At 41.5% G+C, this 21,065-nt stretch overlaps 1 protein-coding gene across 1 annotated transcript in view; it reads left to right on the top strand.

Moving 5' to 3' along the window:
• Positions 1–87: 87 nt before the first annotated feature.
• TSPAN13 (tetraspanin 13) overlaps positions 88–21,065 on the top strand; it is a 35,521-nt gene continuing 14,543 nt past the window's right edge. Inside the window, exon 1 of the mRNA XM_007121189.2 lies at positions 88–412. Within this exon, the coding sequence (XP_007121251.1) occupies positions 350–412 (63 nt within the window). The 5' untranslated portion in view covers positions 88–349. The remainder of the gene's footprint in view (positions 413–21,065) is intronic.

Below are 21,065 nucleotides of genomic sequence, written 5' to 3' on the forward strand. Positions count from 1 at the left end.
CTCCCCTCCCCTCCCCTCCCGGATCCCAGCTAGCTGAGCTCATTTATTTGCATATTTCTACCTTTGTTCCCCGCCGGCGGCCAATCAGCGCGCGGGGCGAGGCGGGGGGCTGGGCGGGGCTCGGGCTCCGGCTCTGTCTTCAGCTGCTGCGGCCGCAGGTTCCAGAGAGGGTAGGAGCCGTCGCGGGCGCGCCGCGCACTGCAGCCCCTGCCCAAACTCCGGGCTCCCCACCGCGTCCCCGCTGCTGCGTCGCCTCGGCCAGGCCCCGAAGGCAAGGACAAAGAGGCTGCCTGGAGGCTCCGCCGGAGCCAGAATTTACCTGCAGTTGCCGGGAACCGCAGGCTCCAAGATGGTTTGCGGCGGCTTCGCGTGTTCCAAGAACTGCCTGTGCGCGCTCAACCTTCTCTACACCGTGAGTATGCCGAGCCCGTTCCTCCCCACCTGGGAGCTTTGCACCTGCTCGGGTGCTTCCCTGTCTGGCCAATGACTCTCCCACTTTATCCCGCACCCCCTTTCTGTCTTCCCACGCTCTGGCCTCCCCCACCCGGCCTCGCCATCCGTCCCCGCCGGGGACCAGGAGCCGGCGACTGTCGCAGTCTCTTCCTTTCATTGTGAAGCCGCCGTCTTTCTGGCTCACTGGCCGCGTCTCTTCCCCATTGCTCTACCCCGCCCCCTCACCCAGCGCCTTGTTTTTCAGTTATTTGACCAGACCTCTCCACTTTCCCATCCTTATACCTTCTGCAACTCGCTCTTGGCTCCCAAACCCATCTGGGGCGGATTTGGAGGCGGGAGCCGCCTCGGGTTTGAGGACAGTTTTGCAAAAATAGCGTGATCTGAAAGTGACAAGGCGGCATATGGATGGTGTGCGTCGTGTTTAGCTCTGCGTGCGCCTGTGATTTTTATTGAGGCCACCGAGTAGGTTCACAGGATATCCGCATCTTCCGAAGTTTGTTTCGTGCTTACATAAAGGAATGTCTTTTTGCGGGGAGCGGGAGTTGGGGGGGGGTTTGCTTATACCTGATGCTTTTTCCATGTATCTCCCCTCTTATCAATATCCTAAATCCATTTTAAGCTAAATTCTCCAGTAAATAAGCGAGCCTCCACCCAGGTTGTTTCTTTCTCTGTCAACCAGCTTGGACTTTTTAGTTTTAACCCTGCAGTGTATGTTTGTAATTTTTGAGGGGCAATTCGGGGTGAACCGGAGGATGGGAGAGTAGATTGCCATTTACCGATTGCCTACCACGTCCCAGATTTTACATACACTTTCCTTTTTCTGACAATCATCCGAGGCAAGGGGCATTGTCTAAATTTTATACGTAAGTTAATAGACTAAAAAGGGCTTTAATAACTTTACATAGTTGATAGTTGGCGAGTCAAGAAGTGGAACCCAGGCTGTGGGATCCAGATCTTTCCACAGGCTTCTTTACCATGCGGAAGAAACTTCATCATCTGTCATCTTCCCTCCATCATAGTCTTGCTCCCTTCTATAAATACACCTGGGTTTGTTTTGCAGCACCCACCGTGAAAACAAACCCAGCTCCTGTGCATTAGCAGAGAGCTAGGCCATCTGTGCAAGCTTAGGTTACATCCTTGGAGTGTGGAGTCTGCCTGTGGTCCCCAGCAGGAGGGAGAGGCTGGGTCCTTTTAGCATTACTGTTCCATTGTATGTGAACATGGTTGCAAAGCTTTGAAAGCAAGACATAAACCTGTAAAAAGTATGTCTTTCTGACTAGTTAGTAGGAATCTAATCAACATGTCACTAATCCTAGATTTGGGAAAAATTCTAGACCACCTGGTGATTCAGGTCCTTGTAATCGGAGATCCATGTCAAGTTTCAGATGAGAATCCACTTTTGTCTCACCTGAACATGCCTATCACATTGATTATTAAGTAAAAGCTGACCAATTCTCCAGGTATTTTCTTTTATTAGCATGAATGGCCTGTTTAGAACTTCACATTCCCCATTTTATGCTCTGACTTCTGCCCCCCCCATGATTTAGTTACCTGTTTGCCAGACATTTAACCTTATAATATCTGCTTACACACAGTAGAATGTCTGCGTTGCATACTTATGTCACTGAGGAGGTCTATATAGATTAATATGCCGTATATATATATTTTTTCTAAAGGCAAGTTAGTTTTAAATCTGGTTCTTTTGCTTTTGAGATATGTCATTTCTACTTGTATCTCTTGTGTATTAGGAAAGCAAAGAGAAAGGTAACTCTGAAGGAGCATATTATATAAGACTTTTATATCTGTTCTAAATTATTGACCTTCAGAGTGTATTCTATTGATTTTAATAGCACTGTAGTAAAAATTAATTGGAAATTCACAGGACTATAAAGATGGTTGGCCCTTTTAAATCTAAACCTTTTTATTTATTTTTTAAAATTTATTTATTTATTTATTTGTTGCTGCGTGTGGGCTTTCTCTAGTTGCGGCGAGCGGGAGCTACTCTGTGCGGTGCGCGGGCTTCTCATTGCGGTGGCTTCTCTTGTTGCGGAGCGCGGGCTCTATGTGTGCGGGCTTCAGTAGTTGTGGCTCGCGGGCTTCAGAGTGCAGGCTCAGTAGTTGTGGCACACGGGCTTAGTTGCTTGGGACTAGGGCTCGAACACGTGTCCCTTGCATTGGCAGGCGGATTCTTAACCACTGCACCACCAGGGAAGCCCTAAGCCTTTTTAGAAAAAGGATATTTCTTAAAATGAATTAGTGTCTACTGCTTATACATTGTGAACTAGTTTAGATGAGTTCAGCAGTTTAAACTGGAAATGAATGAAAGGTAAACGTTGAACCAGGTCTTAAATAGATGCTGAAAATGTGCCATTGCTATTATTTAGATTCTGTATCTTCTCTGGTTTCACCTCAACATATTAAGATGGGAAATGTCAAGTGGTTGGGGGCAGGGTTAAGGCTGGAGACTTGGGAGACATTTCTTTTTAAGGCATGAATAGGAGGACCCTTTATAGGTTCCAATCCCACCTGGGTCACTGCCTCCGAAATAAGCTCAAAATTGTGGGATTGGATCTGAGATTATTTCTAAAAGTGTTAGTAAAGCCAGGATTGCATATGGGCCTGGCAGGTGTAAAGGCCATGGTCTGCTTTGAGTCATCACTCTTGCCTTGAAGCATTTTCTTGAGGAACTTAGGGCAGCCTAACTGTCCACATGCTCAGGTGGCCTGTTTATGACCTTGAGATTAGGGCAGAATTCGTGATCAGAAAGCATGTCATTAAAATAGGTTGGATGGAACATCCCCCAAACTTGTCACGGATTTTTGATCACTAGCCAAAGGCGTGGCTGATTTTTGTTGTTGTTTATGGTTTGGTTGTTTTAATTAATAGAATCCTTAGTAATGAACAACTTTACGTTAGTGTAGTGAATATCAACAGTTTATAGATATGGGAGGAAAGGGAGAAGCTACGGTTTCTTCATGCACTTTCATGGTGTTATACAAAAGAGAGTGACTTACTCTAGAACTTCCTACATTTATAGAAACTGAATGTTTCTTCACTCAACAAATATTTATTGAGTGTCTACTGTGTGCAAGGCACTGTTCTCAGTCTGGGAATACAGCAGTGAACCAAACTGGGCTTTGAAATCAACATGCCTTATGAAGCCTCTTTTGCATTCACTCTCTTCTCTACATATGATCTCAAGAGCTTTCTTCAGTCAATAAACATTTGCTTACTGTGTGCATTCTGCTGAGAACTGTGGGAAATAATAAACACATACAAAGGCAAGTACCTCCTCTGTGAAGGCAGGATCTAGGTGGGATTTATGGAGTGGAAAAATTAATGCTATATAAGGGGAGGACTGACTTTAGGTGCCACAAAATTTAGGACTAGGGTAGGTCTTTGTGGGTTGGAGAAGAAGGTATGATTGAATTGGGGAAGTGTGGAAATAGCTTGGTCTTTTTGATACTGTTCAGGATATAAACACAAGTGAAAACTGCTTTGGGAAAACGGTCTACTTTATTTTTAATCGTTTATTTTATTTGGTTTTTTTTTTTGTGTGTGTGTGTGTGTGTGTGGTATGCGGGCCTCTCACTGTTGTGGCCTCTCCCGTTGCGGAGCACAGGCTCCGGACGCGCAGGTTCAGCGGCCATGGCTCACGGGCCCAGCCGCTCCGCGACATGTGGGATCTTTCCAGACCGGGGCACGAACCCGTGTCCCCCGCATCGGCAGGCGGGCTCTCAACCACTGCGCCACCAGGGAAGCCCTAATCGTTTATTTTAAAATAATTTTAATTGAAAGTATTTTGACAAAAAGTGAAAAATAACTTTAAATAATTACTCCTAGTGATTTGTGGGGAATTTTAGGAGATATGAAATAAGTGCTATATTAAAATATGTAAGATTTTGAATGTCTCCTTGTGCTTCTTAAGCAGAGAAGAAAAGACTTCTAGGAATCGACTGCTGTTTATATGTGTGTGTGTGTGTGTGTGTGTGTGTGTATGAATAGTTTTAACTAAGAACGTAAGGAACAGAAAATAACTCATGGTCTTTAAATAAGGGTCATTTCAGAAGTTTCAGTTTTGTTTCTTATTCTATATTTATTCTTCTAAAATCTAAGTTTGCTTCTGTTGATTTTTTGCAATATTTTTTCTATATCTTGGGTTGCTTTGGGGAAAAAATCTCCATGCAGTCAAAAATTATACCAATTTACATTCATTCTAAGGCATATGTTTATTTGCGTTTTAGGTATCTCTGAAATTGAGCTTGTCTTAAAATAGGTAAAACATAGCAGATTTATATATATATATATATATATATATATATATATACAGTCTATGGAGAGAAAAACAGCTGGGGTTTCGGAAGAAAACCTAAATTTGAATACCAACTTTACAACTTGCTCGGAATTTAACCTTGGGCAAACGTCTCCATCTGAGTTTCAGTTTTTTCATTTATAAACTGGTGATGATATTTTTCATTCTTCCCTTGTGGAGTTGTTAGGATAAAAGGAGAGAATATGGATAAATGCTTTGGATGTGCTATAGAAAAAAGAGCAAGTTGTTACAGCTTCGTGGAAAAAGTTGAATTATTTTAAATTTCTGAATTACAAACCTGTATGTTACAATGGAAAGGTTTTCAAGCTACTAGGATTTCTAACACTTACAGGCTGGTGTTAACTCAAGCAGGCCCTACGGGGGCAAGAGTTCATACCCTCAAAACGGTAATATTAATCTTTCAGTTGTAAGAAAAAAATGACTGAGGTATGGTGAGTATAAATTTGGAACGATTTTCTTGTACATTTTTAAAAGTCCTATTCTGGTCATTAGAAGACTGGAAAAGTGTAATTTTGTTCAGTTTCTACTCCAAAATAAAGGAAAAACACTAATACTTCAGCCAAAGAAAAAAATCTACTTTTGTAATTGCCTTCAAATTATTGTATTTGACATTTTTCAAAATTTCCGCGACATGTGGGATCTTTCCAGACCGGGGCACGAACCCGTGTCCCCCGCATCGGCAGGCGGGCTCTCAACCACTGCGCCACCAGGGAAGCCCTAATCGTTTATTTTAAAATAATTTTAATTGAAAGTATTTTGACAAAAAGTGAAAAATAACTTTAAATAATTACTCCTAGTGATTTGTGGGGAATTTTAGGAGATATGAAATAAGTGCTATATTAAAATATGTAAGATTTTGAATGTCTCCTTGTGCTTCTTAAGCAGAGAAGAAAAGACTTCTAGGAATCGACTGCTGTTTATATGTGTGTGTGTGTGTGTGTGTGTGTGTGTATGAATAGTTTTAACTAAGAACGTAAGGAACAGAAAATAACTCATGGTCTTTAAATAAGGGTCATTTCAGAAGTTTCAGTTTTGTTTCTTATTCTATATTTATTCTTCTAAAATCTAAGTTTGCTTCTGTTGATTTTTTGCAATATTTTTTCTATATCTTGGGTTGCTTTGGGGAAAAAATCTCCATGCAGTCAAAAATTATACCAATTTACATTCATTCTAAGGCATATGTTTATTTGCGTTTTAGGTATCTCTGAAATTGAGCTTGTCTTAAAATAGGTAAAACATAGCAGATTTATATATATATATATATATATATATACAGTCTATGGAGAGAAAAACAGCTGGGGTTTCGGAAGAAAACCTAAATTTGAATACCAACTTTACAACTTGCTCGGAATTTAACCTTGGGCAAACGTCTCCATCTGAGTTTCAGTTTTTTCATTTATAAACTGGTGATGATATTTTTCATTCTTCCCTTGTGGAGTTGTTAGGATAAAAGGAGAGAATATGGATAAATGCTTTGGATGTGCTATAGAAAAAAGAGCAAGTTGTTACAGCTTCGTGGAAAAAGTTGAATTATTTTAAATTTCTGAATTACAAACCTGTATGTTACAATGGAAAGGTTTTCAAGCTACTAGGATTTCTAACACTTACAGGCTGGTGTTAACTCAAGCAGGCCCTACGGGGGCAAGAGTTCATACCCTCAAAACGGTAATATTAATCTTTCAGTTGTAAGAAAAAAATGACTGAGGTATGGTGAGTATAAATTTGGAACGATTTTCTTGTACATTTTTAAAAGTCCTATTCTGGTCATTAGAAGACTGGAAAAGTGTAATTTTGTTCAGTTTCTACTCCAAAATAAAGGAAAAACACTAATACTTCAGCCAAAGAAAAAAATCTACTTTTGTAATTGCCTTCAAATTATTGTATTTGACATTTTTCAAAATTCTGTTGATTATTTTTCAAATTATTCTTATTTAATATTTTAATGTGTGGTTACGCTTATGTTATTTCTCGGCCCTTGTTCAAACTACTGAACGAATTTAAAATATTTAAGTGGTTGTTGAATATTTATTTGAATTTTGAATTTAAAAATGATTCACTGTTTACAGAACCTGGAATTTTCACATGATGCTGTTGAGCTGGTGTTTATAGTCGGCCTTTGTGCCAAATATGTTTGTGAAATTTCCCAACTTTTGATTTTAAAACAGTTACCGAAATGTGCTATTTATGTCATTTCTTACTTGAAATGAGGTTATTTTCTTTCACAGAGTTTAACAACATAATTAAGAGGCTTTTACAAAGAAAGAAAATTTATTAGGGGAATAATTGTATTTCAGCCTACATTTGAAAAGTGAGATTTGAACATCTCACTGGTTTAATTTGCATACAGTCTTAGGTAGTTTAAAAGTGGGCCATCAGGGCTTCCCTGGTGGCGCAGTGGTTGAGAGTCCGCCTGCCGATGCAGGGGACACGGGTTCGTGCCCCGGTCCGGGAAGATCCCACATGCAGCGGACCGGCTGGGCCCGTGAGCCATGGCCGCTGAGCCTGCGCGTCCGGAGCCTGTGCTCCGCAACGGGAGAGGCCACAACAGTGAGAGGCCCGCGTACCGCAAAAAAAAAAAAAAAAAAGTGGGCTATCATCACCTCAAACACATATGAATTACTGGTGAAGACAGGCTAGGTTTAGTTCGTCTTCCTTCTTATCACATTTCACCTGAAATGTTCCTCGATATTATCTTATCACTGTAAAATGAATAACGCACTTGTAATAGTGGATGAAAACTCTCAGAGAATACACCCAAATTCCTTAGCATGCCATTCAAGATCTTTTACCATCCGCTTTTCCCGTGTGCATCTCTTCATATATTTCAGCCACAGAGGGTTCCCCAGACATTGTGCCCTTTGTTGCCTGTCTTTGCTGATCCTCTGCTCTTGACCTATAATACCTTGCTCTGTCTTTGTAAAACTACTCAAATAAAGCCTCCCATTTCTTAAGTCAGAAAGAATTGTTTCCTTAAATTTTCACTTGGGAATCAATCTTACTACTTGATTGCCACCCCAGACTAATTCAATCAGGATTCAGAGAGAGGGAGAGGCATGTGATTTTTGGGTTAAAAAAACCCTTTTAAAAATCTTCCTAGCTAATTCTAAATTACAGTGAGGGCTGAGAGTCAGTGTTGTAAGATTTTATTTTACTCTTTGCCATTAACCATACCAATGCTCCATACCATAGATTGCTTTGTGTTTGGTTTTTCCCCAGCTAGACTATCCATCTTTTATTGGCGGAGATCATAGCTTTCTCTTTGTTGCATCCTTTGGTTTGTAGCATTTTTTTTTTTTTTTTTAGCACAGAGCTTATACTCTCTAAATACTTCTTGAATGGAATTTGCAGAATTGGCTGCTCCCTTTTCACCAGAGGTAAAACATACCTAATGAAAGCTTGCATAAACAGGATAATTTGATCAAAATTAAATCTAGAAGACAGCCAAATATTTTAAGACATGAAAATTAGCGTTGGGTTAAAAATAATAAATAGGGGGCTTCCCTGGTGGCGCAGTGTTGCGCGTCCGCCTGCCGATGCAGGGGAACCGGGTTCGCGCCCTGGTCTGGGAGGATCCCATATGCCGCGGAGCGGCTGGGCCCGTGAGCCATGGCCGCTGAGCCTGCGTGTCCGGGGCCTGTGCTCCGCAACGGGAGAGACCGCAGCAGAGGGAGGCCCGCATACCACAAAAAAAAAAAAAAAAAAAATTAATAATAATAATAAATAGGAATTGCTTTTATCTGTCTACTGTAGAATCTAATATGTTTCTTGAAATACTCTTTTCTCTTTTCTCTCCCATTGTTGGCCAAGCTGTCCTGTGCATCTGAGGTTTTCCTGTAACCTTTCCCGTGCACAAATCAGCTTTCCATAAAATTGTACTAGAATCATAGTTGGCTAGGGTTCTTTATATTATTAGTCTAATTTATTATTATTAGTCGAACATAAATGTATTGTTAAGACGAACCCAAATAATTTTTCTTTTATTCTTTTCAATAATATTAATTAAGCAACAGTAGCAGTGAGCAAAACAAACCAAAAGGTCCTGCCTTCATGGATCTTACGTTTGCGGGGGAAGGTAGATGTTAAGCAAATAAGCAAATAAGTTATACATCATGTTAGAAGGTAAAATGCTATGGAGAAAAATGGAGTAAGAAGGCTGAAGCACAGTGGGGCAGTGGGGGTGGGTAGGGGAGGATAAGGGCATATTTTTATGTGTGGTGGTCAGGATTAGCCTTCTCGGTAAGACAGCAGTGGAACAAAAACTTGAAGGAGATGACGGACAGACATCTGGAAAAAGTCAGTGGAGGGAGCAGCCTTTGAGAAGATCCTGAGGAGTATTTCTGATTTATGCAAGGGTCAGAGAGGACTCCTGTGTCTGGGACAGAGTGAGCAAGCGGTGGGTGGAGTGGTTGGAAATGAGTCAGAGAGTTTCTGGGACCCAGATTGAAGGAACTGAACTTTTACACCAAGGGAAATGGGGAGCCATTGGTGGCTTTGGGCCTGATTTTCATTTAAAAGTTTGTCTGGCTCCTGAATTGAGAATAGATTATAGATGGCAAAAGTAGAAACAGTGAGATCACCTGTAAGGCTACTGCAGTAATTTAAGCAAAGATGATGGAGGTTTGGACCAATATTATAGCAATGGAAGTAAGAGAAATGGTCAGATTTTGGGTGTATTTTGAAGGTGGTGCCAACATAATTTCCTGATGGATGAGAATGGGGTGTGAGAGAGACCAGTCACAGATTACTTGTGATTTATGGCCTAAACAACTGGCTTGCTGAATCTGCTGTTAACAGGAATGGGGAGACTGTGGGTGGAACAGGCTTTGGAAGGAAAATAAGAGGTTCAGTATTAGATGCGATGCCATTCAGATACCCAAGTGGAGATGTCAGATGGCAGGTAGTGTAATAACAGTGGAGTTCAGGGGAGAGGACTAGCTGGAGGTTGAAATTCAGGGAGCCATCAATGTAGAGAGTGGTATTTAGAATTGTTACTAGATGAAATCAACCAGTTAGTGAGGATAGGTAGAAGGGCAGTGATCTGTGAACTGAACCAAGGACACTCGTATAATAACAGTTTTCGGAGGCAAGGAGGAGCCAGCCAAGGAGCCTGAGAAGGAATGGCCTGTCAGGTAGGAGGAAAACCTGGTAGAGGCGGCTGTCTTAGAAGCCAAATGCACATCATTTTAAGGAGGTAGGGTTGAACATCTGTGTCAAATGCTGCTAAGTAAGATGAGGACTAAGACATGATTCTTAAGTTGATCAATGAAGAAGTCACTGAAAAAAGCAATTACCCTTTTATTCTGTCATATGATAGACTATATGTCCCTCAACAGTAAGGATCGTGTCCCAATCACTCCGGCTTTCCTGAATGCCCAGCACAGCCTCGCCATATGGTTGACATTTAGTTGATTGAACGAAGGAGGCAGTGCAGGGCTGTTTCGCCCATAATTCCACTTCTTGTCTCCCAAAACTGCTCCGAAGAAGGAAAATGTAGGGTGGGGTTGAAACTTTGTTGGCAGCTCTGAGTGCTACCTCAAACTAGTTATCCTTGGAAAATGGCAAGTCAGGATGCCTTACTTTTGATTCTCTTTATATAATTTCTTCCCAGCAGATATTATATATTATGTATTCTGTGCCTTGTAAGTATAAAGCAATCTGCTTGGCACCAAGGAGTACATAGAGAAGAAAAATATGTGACAACAGCACATCAGCCTTCCTTGTATCATTTGAGGAATGAAAATGAGACGAAGAACTGCGGTCTTGGCTTCAACACTAAATGTCTGGATATTTAGCAATATCCAGATTATTTACAGAATTTTCAAATTTCCATCCAGATGTTTGGTTCGGGGAAACACATGCTTGATAATCACTGAATTGTTCTTCAATTTTTCACATTATGCAGAAGTTTAGAGGGAGAGTTCAGTGTCAAGTGTAATTACTCTTGTGACTGTTGAAGCATGGAGAGGTCTGGGGCCTTAGTTTTTAATGTATCGGTGGATGCTGCATTACATTTTGGTGGTATAGTCCTTTTAAATCTTGTTACTGTTTTCAGTTTCTTACCCTCCACTATCATCACGTCTTCTCTCTTGCTTTAGTGCTGAGAAAACATTTTTGAATGATTTAACTGCAGAATCGCATCTAGTTTTTTCAAAGGCTCTACGTTCCTCTTTCGTCCTCAAAGCAATTCACTTACCCTGGTAGAATTTGGATGCTCAAAAAATGTAGCTGCTCTAGAAATGATTCAAGTCTCTCTTTGCATGTTGTTTCTGCAATGTGGTGGATATTTGGTGAAAGAATGAAACTCTCTTTTATAGGTTATATAGAGAAAGAATAATCTGGAACACATTAGACTGGATTTCTTCACCCCCAATTTTTTTTTGTTTGATTGTTTTTTGCAGTACGCGGACCTCTCACTGTTGTGGCCTCTCCCGTTGCGGAGCACAGGCTCCGGACGCACAGGCTCAGCGGCCATGGCTCACGGGCCCAGCCGCTCTGCGGCATGTGGGATCTTCCGGGACCGGGGAACGAACCCGTGTCCCCTGCATCGGCAGGCCGACTCTCAACCACTGCGCCACAAGGGAAGCCCCACCCCAAATATTGATTAGGTTAGGGTAAAAGCATTTTCCTATTCCTAAAGCATAATGAGCAAGATCATGAGCTCTTTCAGTCTGCAGTGTATTTTGAGTACCTCTTCTGTACCAGGCACTTAGCCCACATGCTGGGAATATCAGGTCAACATGTGCTTTGACTGTATGGCTCTCAAAGTGTAGAGGGCTCATTAGAAGAATTCAGAGTATGACTGGAGGTGGGGAATAGTGGCTAATGAGTTACCTCGAGAGGTAAGCCAGGCCCTTCACATTCTTGGATTTGTCAGCCTGGTATTTGGACTTTATTCTGAGATTAGAAACAAAAGATAGCAGGCATGGGAATGACCTGATCTGTGGCTTTGAATTAAAGACCATCAAAGACTACCATATTAGCAATAGAGTCCAGCAGCAGGTAAGAGAAACCCAGCTACTGCTGCTTCAAATAGCAAGCTCTATTATTTTCATGTAGCAAGATGTCTAGAAGTAGGTAATCTAGAGAAGGTGTACAATGCAAGCATGTTATCAAGGTCCCAATTATCGTGCGCTACCATCCTTGGTATGTGACTTTCTTCTTTGTCACCCAATTACATCTGCAACTCTAGGCATTAGGATTGTTCCCTCCTGGATAATGCTGTAAAATGCTTTTCCTCATAAAGCTCTCCCGTTGCGGAGCACAGGCTCCGGACGCGCAGGCTCAGTGGCCATGGCTCACGGGCCTAGACACTCCGCGGCATGTGGAATCTTCCCGGACTGGGGCACGAACCCGTGTCCCCTGCATCGGCAGGCGGACTCCCAACCACTGCGCCACCAGGGAAGCCCAAGCTGCACATATTTAAAGTATAAATTTGATAAAGTTGTGACACATATATACACCTGTGAACCCATCATTGCATTCACGACCTTGAACGTGTCAACCCCCAAAGTTTCCTTATCCTCCTTTGTAATCCCTCTCTCCTGCCACATAACCTTTGCTCCCAATTTGTAGGCAACCACTGACCTGCTCAGCAGTAAAGTTGAGGCTGGAGTTCAATTTGGTAAGCCTGGGGAGGGTGTTTGCAGGAGGGAGATGGCCTAGAACATTTCTCTGGCTCATTGAGTCCCTTCTCATTTGGTCCTTAGAGTAAAAAGTTTCAGGGAGGTCTTTTAGGCTGAAAGGGAGTGCTCATATTTTGTAAAAGCCCATTGACAAGGTGAAGGATTTAGAATTAGTCTAGGTGGGGAAGGTGGTCACAGTGGGGAAGGTAGACAGGGTCACTGTAAGTTTGCAGGTATTAAAAATGTTAAGATAAACACTTGCAAGATGAAGCTTGCATTAACCAGAATTCTTTAGAAGTTATAAATGAACTTAAAAGAATGTGTTGGCGAGATAGCACAAACTCTTAGAAGGATATAATTGGGAGATTCAATGGTTGGATCATCAAGTATGGCTGGATCAAGGGGCTCCGAAAAGGTCAGAACTCTCTTGCTCCTTCTATCCACTTCTCAGCCCAGCTGGCCTCTGCGTAGATTCCTTTTGAGGCCAGAACTTTCCACGTGCAAGATGGCCACTGGCAGAATCAATTGTTTTTTGTTTTTTTTTTTTGCGGTACGCGGGCCTCTCGCAGCTGTGGCCTCTCCCATTGCGGAGCACAGGCTCCGGACTCGCAGACTCCGTGGCCGTGGCTCACGGGCCCAGCCGCTCCGCGGCACGTAGGATCCTCCCGGACCGGGGCACGAACACGTGTTCCCTGCATCGGCAGGCGGACTCTCAACCACCGTGCCACCAGGGAAGCCTCAGAATCAATTTTAATTGTCCTTATGCCTTGCTATACCAGAGGAACCCGTTTTTCTCTTTCAATATTCCTGTATGATCATATGGGACATACTAATTAACCCTGTTGGTTTATGGACCCAACCCATGAACCAGTCACTGTGGGTAGGAGAGTGAGCAACCATGATTGCTTCTGGCAGTGGTTGGAGGGGGCCAGTGAGACACTTATGATTATGGGTTTTATAAGAAATGTATGTGCTGGGTTGTAAAAACACCATATGTCCCCTACAGAGATCATTTATCCTCTGAGTAGGAATTTGAATCTTCTATTCCTAATTCTAGAATGTTCTAGCAACTCCATCATTTGAAAGGCCTACTGTAGTGGTTTAATGCTTCAACACCTACTTAAACTAGATTGTAAAGAACATTATGCACAACATTTTTTTCTTTCTTCTGGAGTGGCATTGTGTGTTATTGATCCAAAAAGTGCGTAAATACATGTTTATTAGTTTTAAATAATTTTATTTGCTAGAGTGATCTCAAAGATAAAGACTATGCATCCCGACTAGGATTTCTTGCTCCCCTACTCCAGGCAATGCACTGTGTGCTTGTATATGAATGTTGGCATATGTGACAAATTTTCTAGGTCGGGTAAAAGAAAAATAAGCACAAAATGAATAAGCAAGGATTTGGTAGTTAGCTAATAGCAAAGTTGTATGAGTGAGGACCTTATTGTTTATTTATACCTGACTGTGCAACCAGATCTCATAGGGAGTAAGTCAAGGAGACGCTAATCAAACCTATATCAATCTGGCTATGAAGCAAGGACTACAGTTTCTTATGCATTATAATATTGTCTTTACTATTATATCTCGATGTTAAAAATTACTTAACTATGTTGCTAGGCACTATGATATGGTCCTACAGGAAGAAAAAAATGCACCAAACAGAAAGGTTGCCACAGTTCTGCCTCTGTCATTGGGCATGTCATTTTGCTACTCTGATTTATCACCTATAAATTGAAGGGACTCAGTTAAGGTCACTGGCCAGATAGCTTTGTGCCGCTAGTGCCCTCCTTCATCAGAATCTATGGGACTTCCCTGGCAGTCCAGTGGTTAAGAATTCGCCTTCCAATGCAGGGGATGAGGGTTCGATCCCTGGTCGGGGAACTAAGATCCCTCATGCTGCGGGGCAACTAAGCCCACGCACCGCAACTACTGAGCCCACAAGCCTCAACTAGAGAGAAGCCAGGGTGCCAGAATGAAAGATCCTGTGCAACTAAGACCTGATGCAGCCAAAAATAAAAATAAATAAATTTTTTTAAAAAAAGAATCTATCCATGTGCTCACTAGTAGTTTTGCCACCACCTCCTTTTTTAAGGATTTGCTTGGGGAAGCAATACCAGTTGTAGACACTTTTATAATCTTGCCTGGCGTGGCTTTTCATTTTAGCTTTTGTACTCTCTCTTTTAAAAGCTCTTTTTTGTATGATTCACTTTTCTTTGTTTTAAAGAGAAAACAGGAAAGGTTGGCGCTTCCTGTTCATAAAAAACATTGCTATCAACAAGTTAACAGATCCATAATTTGTTTTCATCAGCCTTCTGTCTCCCAAAGGAAGGAAACTATTTGTCATAGGTCTAAATTTACTTTCTATTACCATTGGTCTCATAAGGAAACTGTTGTTATTATTAAACAAAAAATTCATGCAGTTCCTTTGTCTACCAGGTTCTAGTTACAAGCAGGCTTTTTAATTATACAGTTAGAATTTTATTGGAATCCATAATTTTTATATCACTCATTTGGAAGACTTCACATAATCCCATTCTCTTCAAAATTACAAACCAACCATAACATACAATTACCACTATTCAGAAATAAATGGCTTCATTATTATCTTTAAAAGCCTCCTTCTTAGTAAAAGTTAAAGAAACACTGATAATCAGATCTAATTAGAGGCATATCATAAAACTTTAGGTGTTGTTTCTAATTTAAAAAGTTAATTATGAGTACTTGGGGATTTTTGTTACAGTGTGTTAGAGACAGCAGTCACTCCCAAAAACATTTATGTTGTTTTCAGTTTTGCTTTATTAAAAAAACCAAGCAGGGCTTCCCTGGTGGCGCAGTGGTTAAGAATACGCCTGCCAATGCAGGGAACACGGGTTCGAGCCATGGTCCGGGAAGATCCCACACGCCGCAGAGCAACTAAGCCCATGCGCCACGACTACTGAGCCTGCGCTCTAGAGCCTGGGAACCACAACTAGTGAGCCCCCGTGCCACAAGTACTGAAGCCCGCGCGCCTAGAGCCCGTGCTCCACAACAAGAGAAGCCACTGCAGTGAGCAGCCCGCGCACCGCAAGGAAGAGTAGTCCCCGCTGGCCGCAACTAGAGAGAGCCCGCGTACAGCAATGAAGACCCAACGCAGCCATAAATAAATAAATGTTAAAAAAAAACCGAAGAAAACCAAACATATTTTGGGGGTTTATCAGAAAATTGAGTCACTTAAGTAAGTTTATGTTTGGACCGTTTCTCTGTTGTGGTAATAAATGCAAAATTTGTTTTTGATTGGACAGTTAAATCATGTTCTCTTCCACGTTACAAATGAGAATGTGTATTTAGGAGTTGGGTACCAGAAGGAGGTGATAGGGTGGTGTCAGGATGCACAGGTGAGTCTACCCAAGTGTGACAGACCTAGAGCTTCACTTTCTGTTATAAACAAGTGGAGAGTCAGTGAATTACTGCCTAGTGTCTTCAGGTCTCTACCACCTTCATCTGAAAGCCTTCCTTTTTCTTAAGTGGGTGCAAATTGTAGGGGAGAATGTGGACAGTACCTGGAGATGCACAGGTGGGAATTAATGTGAAATATTTGAGAGACAAATGAGAATATCTTGATGCGAGTAGCCATGTTTGGGGAATTGTGGGAAAAAAGGCTGGATGAGGCCAGTTGGACAGATTTACAGAGGAAAGCAAAGCAGAAGAATTTAGTATTGGTGTTCCAGTAAGAAAAGGGTTGTTACATTTTCAGGCTACTTGTAACTTGGAAATGCTTTATATGCACAGAAAGTAATATGGTGTACTCATGTGATCCCAACAGCCTGATTTCACAAATGCCAGTGTTTTGCTATGTCTCTTTTTAAGAGGTTCAAAGTTATAGTACAGCTAATGGGCCCCTCTCCGTTTCCTTTCCCAATCCCCACCAAAAGTATTGTACTCACTATCCTAAAATCAACATACGTCATTATATGCATGTTTATATATGACAATTTGATCTGGTAATCAACCACAGAGAATATATAGTGTTTTTTGTTTTTAAAATAATTAATTTATTTTTGGCTGCGTTGGGTCTTCGTTGCTGTGTGTGGGCTTTCTCTGGTTGCCGAGAGTGGGGGCTACTCTTCCTTGCTGTGTGTGGGCTTCTCATTGCGGTGGCTTCTCTTGTTGCAGAGCATGGGCTCTAGGCGCGTGGGCTTCAGTAGTTGCAGCGTGTGGGCTCAGTAGTTGTGGCTCGTGGGCTTAGTTGCTCCGTGGCATGTGGGATCTTCCCGGACCAGGGCTCGAACCCATGTCCCCTTCATTGGCAGGCGGATTCTTAACGACTGCGCCACCAGGGAAGTCCTAAAGTGTTGTTTTTGTGTTTGAAAACTTATGTAAATGGTCTGTTTTATCAATATTTATACGATTTGTTTCATTTTTATGTTTGGAATTTATAGATTTAATAGAAATAGATTAACACTTGTATTCTACTGTGTGATCACACCAGAGTTTGTGAATTCCCCAGTCATGGTGTTTGAGGTTGTTTTACATTTTTTACTGTTACAACCAAGCCTGCAGTAAAATCCTGATACATGTATGTCTGGCTGGGGACATGGGCATTTTTCTTGGATCTTAACCTAGAAGCAGAATTGCTGGGTTAGTAAGAGACACGTATCTGTAACTTTTTGAGGTGCTGCCAAATTGTTCTGTAAAGTGCCTGCAACAGTTGACACTTCTACTGGAATGTGAGTTCTAGGTTCTCTGCATCCTCGTGTCATCAGGCTTAAATGTTTGCCAATCTAGTGAATGTGAGATCCACTCTGAGGTTCATTAGTGAGTACCTCATTGTTCTAATTTTTGCTTTCCTGATATATAATGAGATTTAACATTTTTCATTCGTTTATTGGCCTTTTGGATTCTTCTTCAGTGAACTGCCTCTCATTACCTTTGACCACTTTTCAGTGTGCTTTTTGTCTTTTTAAATTGATTTGTAAGTGTTCTCTAATATATACGTCTGTGCTGGAAATATCTTCTAGTCCTAGGCATATCTGACATTTTTCTGGTTTTTTTTTAATCATATAGAATTTAAAATTTTAATGTGAGGTATAGCTTGGTGGGTTAGAACATGGATTCATATCCCAGTTCTATCCCTTCCTTGCTGTGTAACCTTGAGCTAATTTCTTAACATCTCTGTGCACAACTTCCCGCATCTGGAAAATGGAGGCAATAGTACTACCTACCTCTTAGGGTTGTTGAGAAGACTGAATTAGTTAATAAATGTAAAACATTTTGAATACTTCTTGTATGTAATAAATGCCATATTTGTATTATATGTGCTTTTGGGGGGTCTTGTTTAAGAGTGTTTCTTTAACCACAAAGGCAAAATATCTTTCTGTATTTTTTTCCCCAAAAGTTAAAATTTTGCTTTTTATATTTAGGCTTTAAATCTATGGCATGAGGTAGAGATTACTACTATTATTTTTTTAAATGGGAAGGTAGTTATGGAAGAGCTATTAATTAAAGACTGCTCTTTCCCTACTGATCTAGAATTCCATATCTCATCAAGCCCACACTGTTGGTTTGTTTAGTTGCTTGATTTTAATTACCAAACCATTATAAGAAATTCTGATATTTGTTTGGATTATTTTTAACTTCTGTAGTTCTTCTGGTTTTGTTTATATATTTAATTTTTACTAAATTAAAAAAAAACACATTCAAAAGCTATAGAGTCAGGCTCAGGTTTTGAAGAGCAGGGTGAAAGCAATAACAAAGACAGAATTGGGGACAGTTAAATGTAACCACTGACAAAGGTTGATTTGCCACTAGGAGCATTTCTTATGCAGGGTGCTAGTGACAGTGTAGCTGGGCTGAGAAAAAGTGCAGCAGACACAGGCCTTTCTCTTTAATCTTCTTAAAAATATTCCTAGCTCTTTGATGACATTTATTCTTCCATGTAACTTAATGGATCATTGTATAAATTTTTACCCAAAACCATGAGACTTTGACTAGAAATACATGAAATTTGTAGGCTAAATTGGAGGTGAATTGATGCTCTAGTATAATGAGTGTTCCCACCATGAACATGATAAATCTCTTCATTTAATTTAGGTCTTTTTCATGTTCTTCAGTTCCTTTCATAATTTTCTCCATGGATGTCTTGTAATACTTCTTTTAGATTTATTTATATGTACGTCATATTTTGGGGACCTATTACAAATTGTTTTTAAGGAAATACATGAAAAGATTTGGAGGTGCATCAGCATGCTGTTGATTTTGTATAGTGACCTTTCTGTGACCTTTTACACTGGAAATACAGCTTTCTGGAGTTCTAGACATGCAAGGGTCTTAGTTCCACTTCCCACTTCTGCCTGGTTTAAAACCCAAGTCCTTCCCCTTTAGGGACTGTTCTGATCTGGGAATTCCTTCGGACCCTCTCATGGCCACACAGAGCCAGTTGTGTGCTTGCCGTCTGACTTTCAGTTCTCCTTTCCTTTCTGGCCTGTGGGAATTTCCCATAGTTTCTCTGCACTCAGCTATATATATAAAAAAATATATATTATTTAAAAATTTATTTATTTATCTTTTTTATTAATTAATTAATTTTTGGCTGCGTTGGGTCTTTGTTGCTGTGTGCGGGCTTTCCCTAGTTGCGGCGAGTGAGGGCTACTCTTGGTTGCAGTGCGCGGGCTTCTTATTGCGGTGGCTTCTCTTGTTGCAGAGTACGGGCTCTAGGCACACGGGCTTCAGTAGTCGTGGCTCGAGGGCTCTAGAGCGCAGCCTCAGTAGTTGTGGTGCACGGGCTTAGTTGTTCTGCGGCATGTGGGATTTTCCCGGACCAGGGTTCGAACCCATGTCCCCTGCATTGGCAGGTGGATTTTTAACCACTGCATCACCAGGGAAGTCCCTCAGCTAAATATTTAAATAAAATGTTAAGTCTTTTTCAATATTTTAAAGTATGAGTAGCAGGAAGGACTCAGTTACCTGGGTAACTCAGTTGCCCGGGTAACTCAGTTGCCCAAGTTCTATGGTAGGATGAGTAATACTCCTCTCCCACCAAAGGTTCACATCCTCATCCTTAGAACCTGTGAATATGTGACCTTATATAGCAAAAGGGGCTTTGAAGATGTGATTAAATTGAGCATCTTGAGATAGGCGATTATTATGGGTTACCTGGGGGCCCTGTATAATCACAAAGGTCTGTATAAGAGGGATGTAGGTGGCTTATACTCAGAGAAAGTGACGTGCTTAGAGAAGCAGGTTGCAGTCTGAGAAATTTGAAGATACAACACAGCTGGCTTTGAAGATGGAGAAAGGGGATATACCGGCCAAGGAGTGCAAGTGGCTCCTAGAAGCTAGAAAAGGCAAACAAATGGATTCTCCCCTAGAGCTTCCAGAAGGAATGAAGTCTTACTGACACTGTTATTTTAGCTTAGTAAGACCCATGTTGGACTTCTGACCTCCAGAATTACAAGAGAATGCTTTCGTGGTGTTTTAAGCCACTAAGCTTGTGCTAATTTGTTAAAATGACAATAAGAAAGTGATACATCCTCTCAAATGTTTTTGAAGGAGAGGTGCCTAGTATCAGTTATGGGGATAGACTAAAACTATATTAGAGACACAGCAGAGCGAACTTGGTGAGGAATACTCTTGAGAGAGAGGTACATAGAAGGGTGTAACCTTTTTCTTCCCCTACCTAGAAAAAAAAATCAGAGCAAAGATACTTGTGAATGTTCTAGATAATGTTTTCAATAACAGCGTAAAGCCTAGTCTGGAAGCTAGAACTTCTTATAGAAGTGATAAAGTGCCCTACCCCCCTTTTAGTTATAGACATTATTTTTCAAAGGGGAAAAGATTCTCATTATTAATAAGCCTGTAAGTTGGGTAGCTGAGAGAGCAGAGGGCAGTTTTCTCCTTTTGTTGAAATGCTGCTGTTGTAAATAAAGGATTTGGTTTGCTGGGAGGGTACTGACGAGGGATACCTGAATAATTCACTCCAGCTATATGGTAGGGATTACGTTGATGGTAAAATATCAGGCAGCTTTCTGTAACATGCATTCCTGACTTGTTCATCTCCAAATGCGAGAATCGTTTTGTGTGGGCTGCTGTGACAGATTACCACAAACATGGTGGCTTAAAAACAGCAGAAAGCTGTTCTAACAGTTCATGAGGCCAGAAGTTCACCATCAAGTTGTTGACAGGGTTGCACGCCCTCTGAAGGCCCTAGGGGAGACTCTGTTCCTTGCCTCCTTGCCACTTTGCCTCTTCTGTCTTCTGGTGGCTGCCAGCATTCCTTGCCTTGCGGTCACTTCACCCGCTTCCTCCCTCGTAAGGATACTTTTGATGACACTTAGAGGCTGCCTGATAATCCAGGATAAGCTTGTCCCTTTTAGACCCTTAATTGAGTCACATCTTTTGCCATGTGATATAGCATTCATTCTTTTGCTGTATGCGGTACTATTCAGTTGGGGTCCTTTTTCAGCCTACTATGTGTTCTGTTATGGTTCCTTTGCAGTCTTTGATATGTTCTGTTTATCTGGATATTTTTTTTTTTTTTTTTTTTTTTTCCGGTATGCGGGCCTCTCACTGTTGTGGCCTTTCCCGTTGCGGAGCACAGGCTCCGGACGCGCAGGCTCAGCGGCCACGGCTCACGGGCCCAGCCGCTCCGCGGCATGTGGGATCCTCCCAGACCGGGG

This window comes from Physeter macrocephalus, chromosome 5, assembly GCF_002837175.3.
Source record: "Physeter macrocephalus isolate SW-GA chromosome 5, ASM283717v5, whole genome shotgun sequence".
Taxonomy (NCBI): domain Eukaryota; kingdom Metazoa; phylum Chordata; class Mammalia; order Artiodactyla; family Physeteridae; genus Physeter; species Physeter macrocephalus.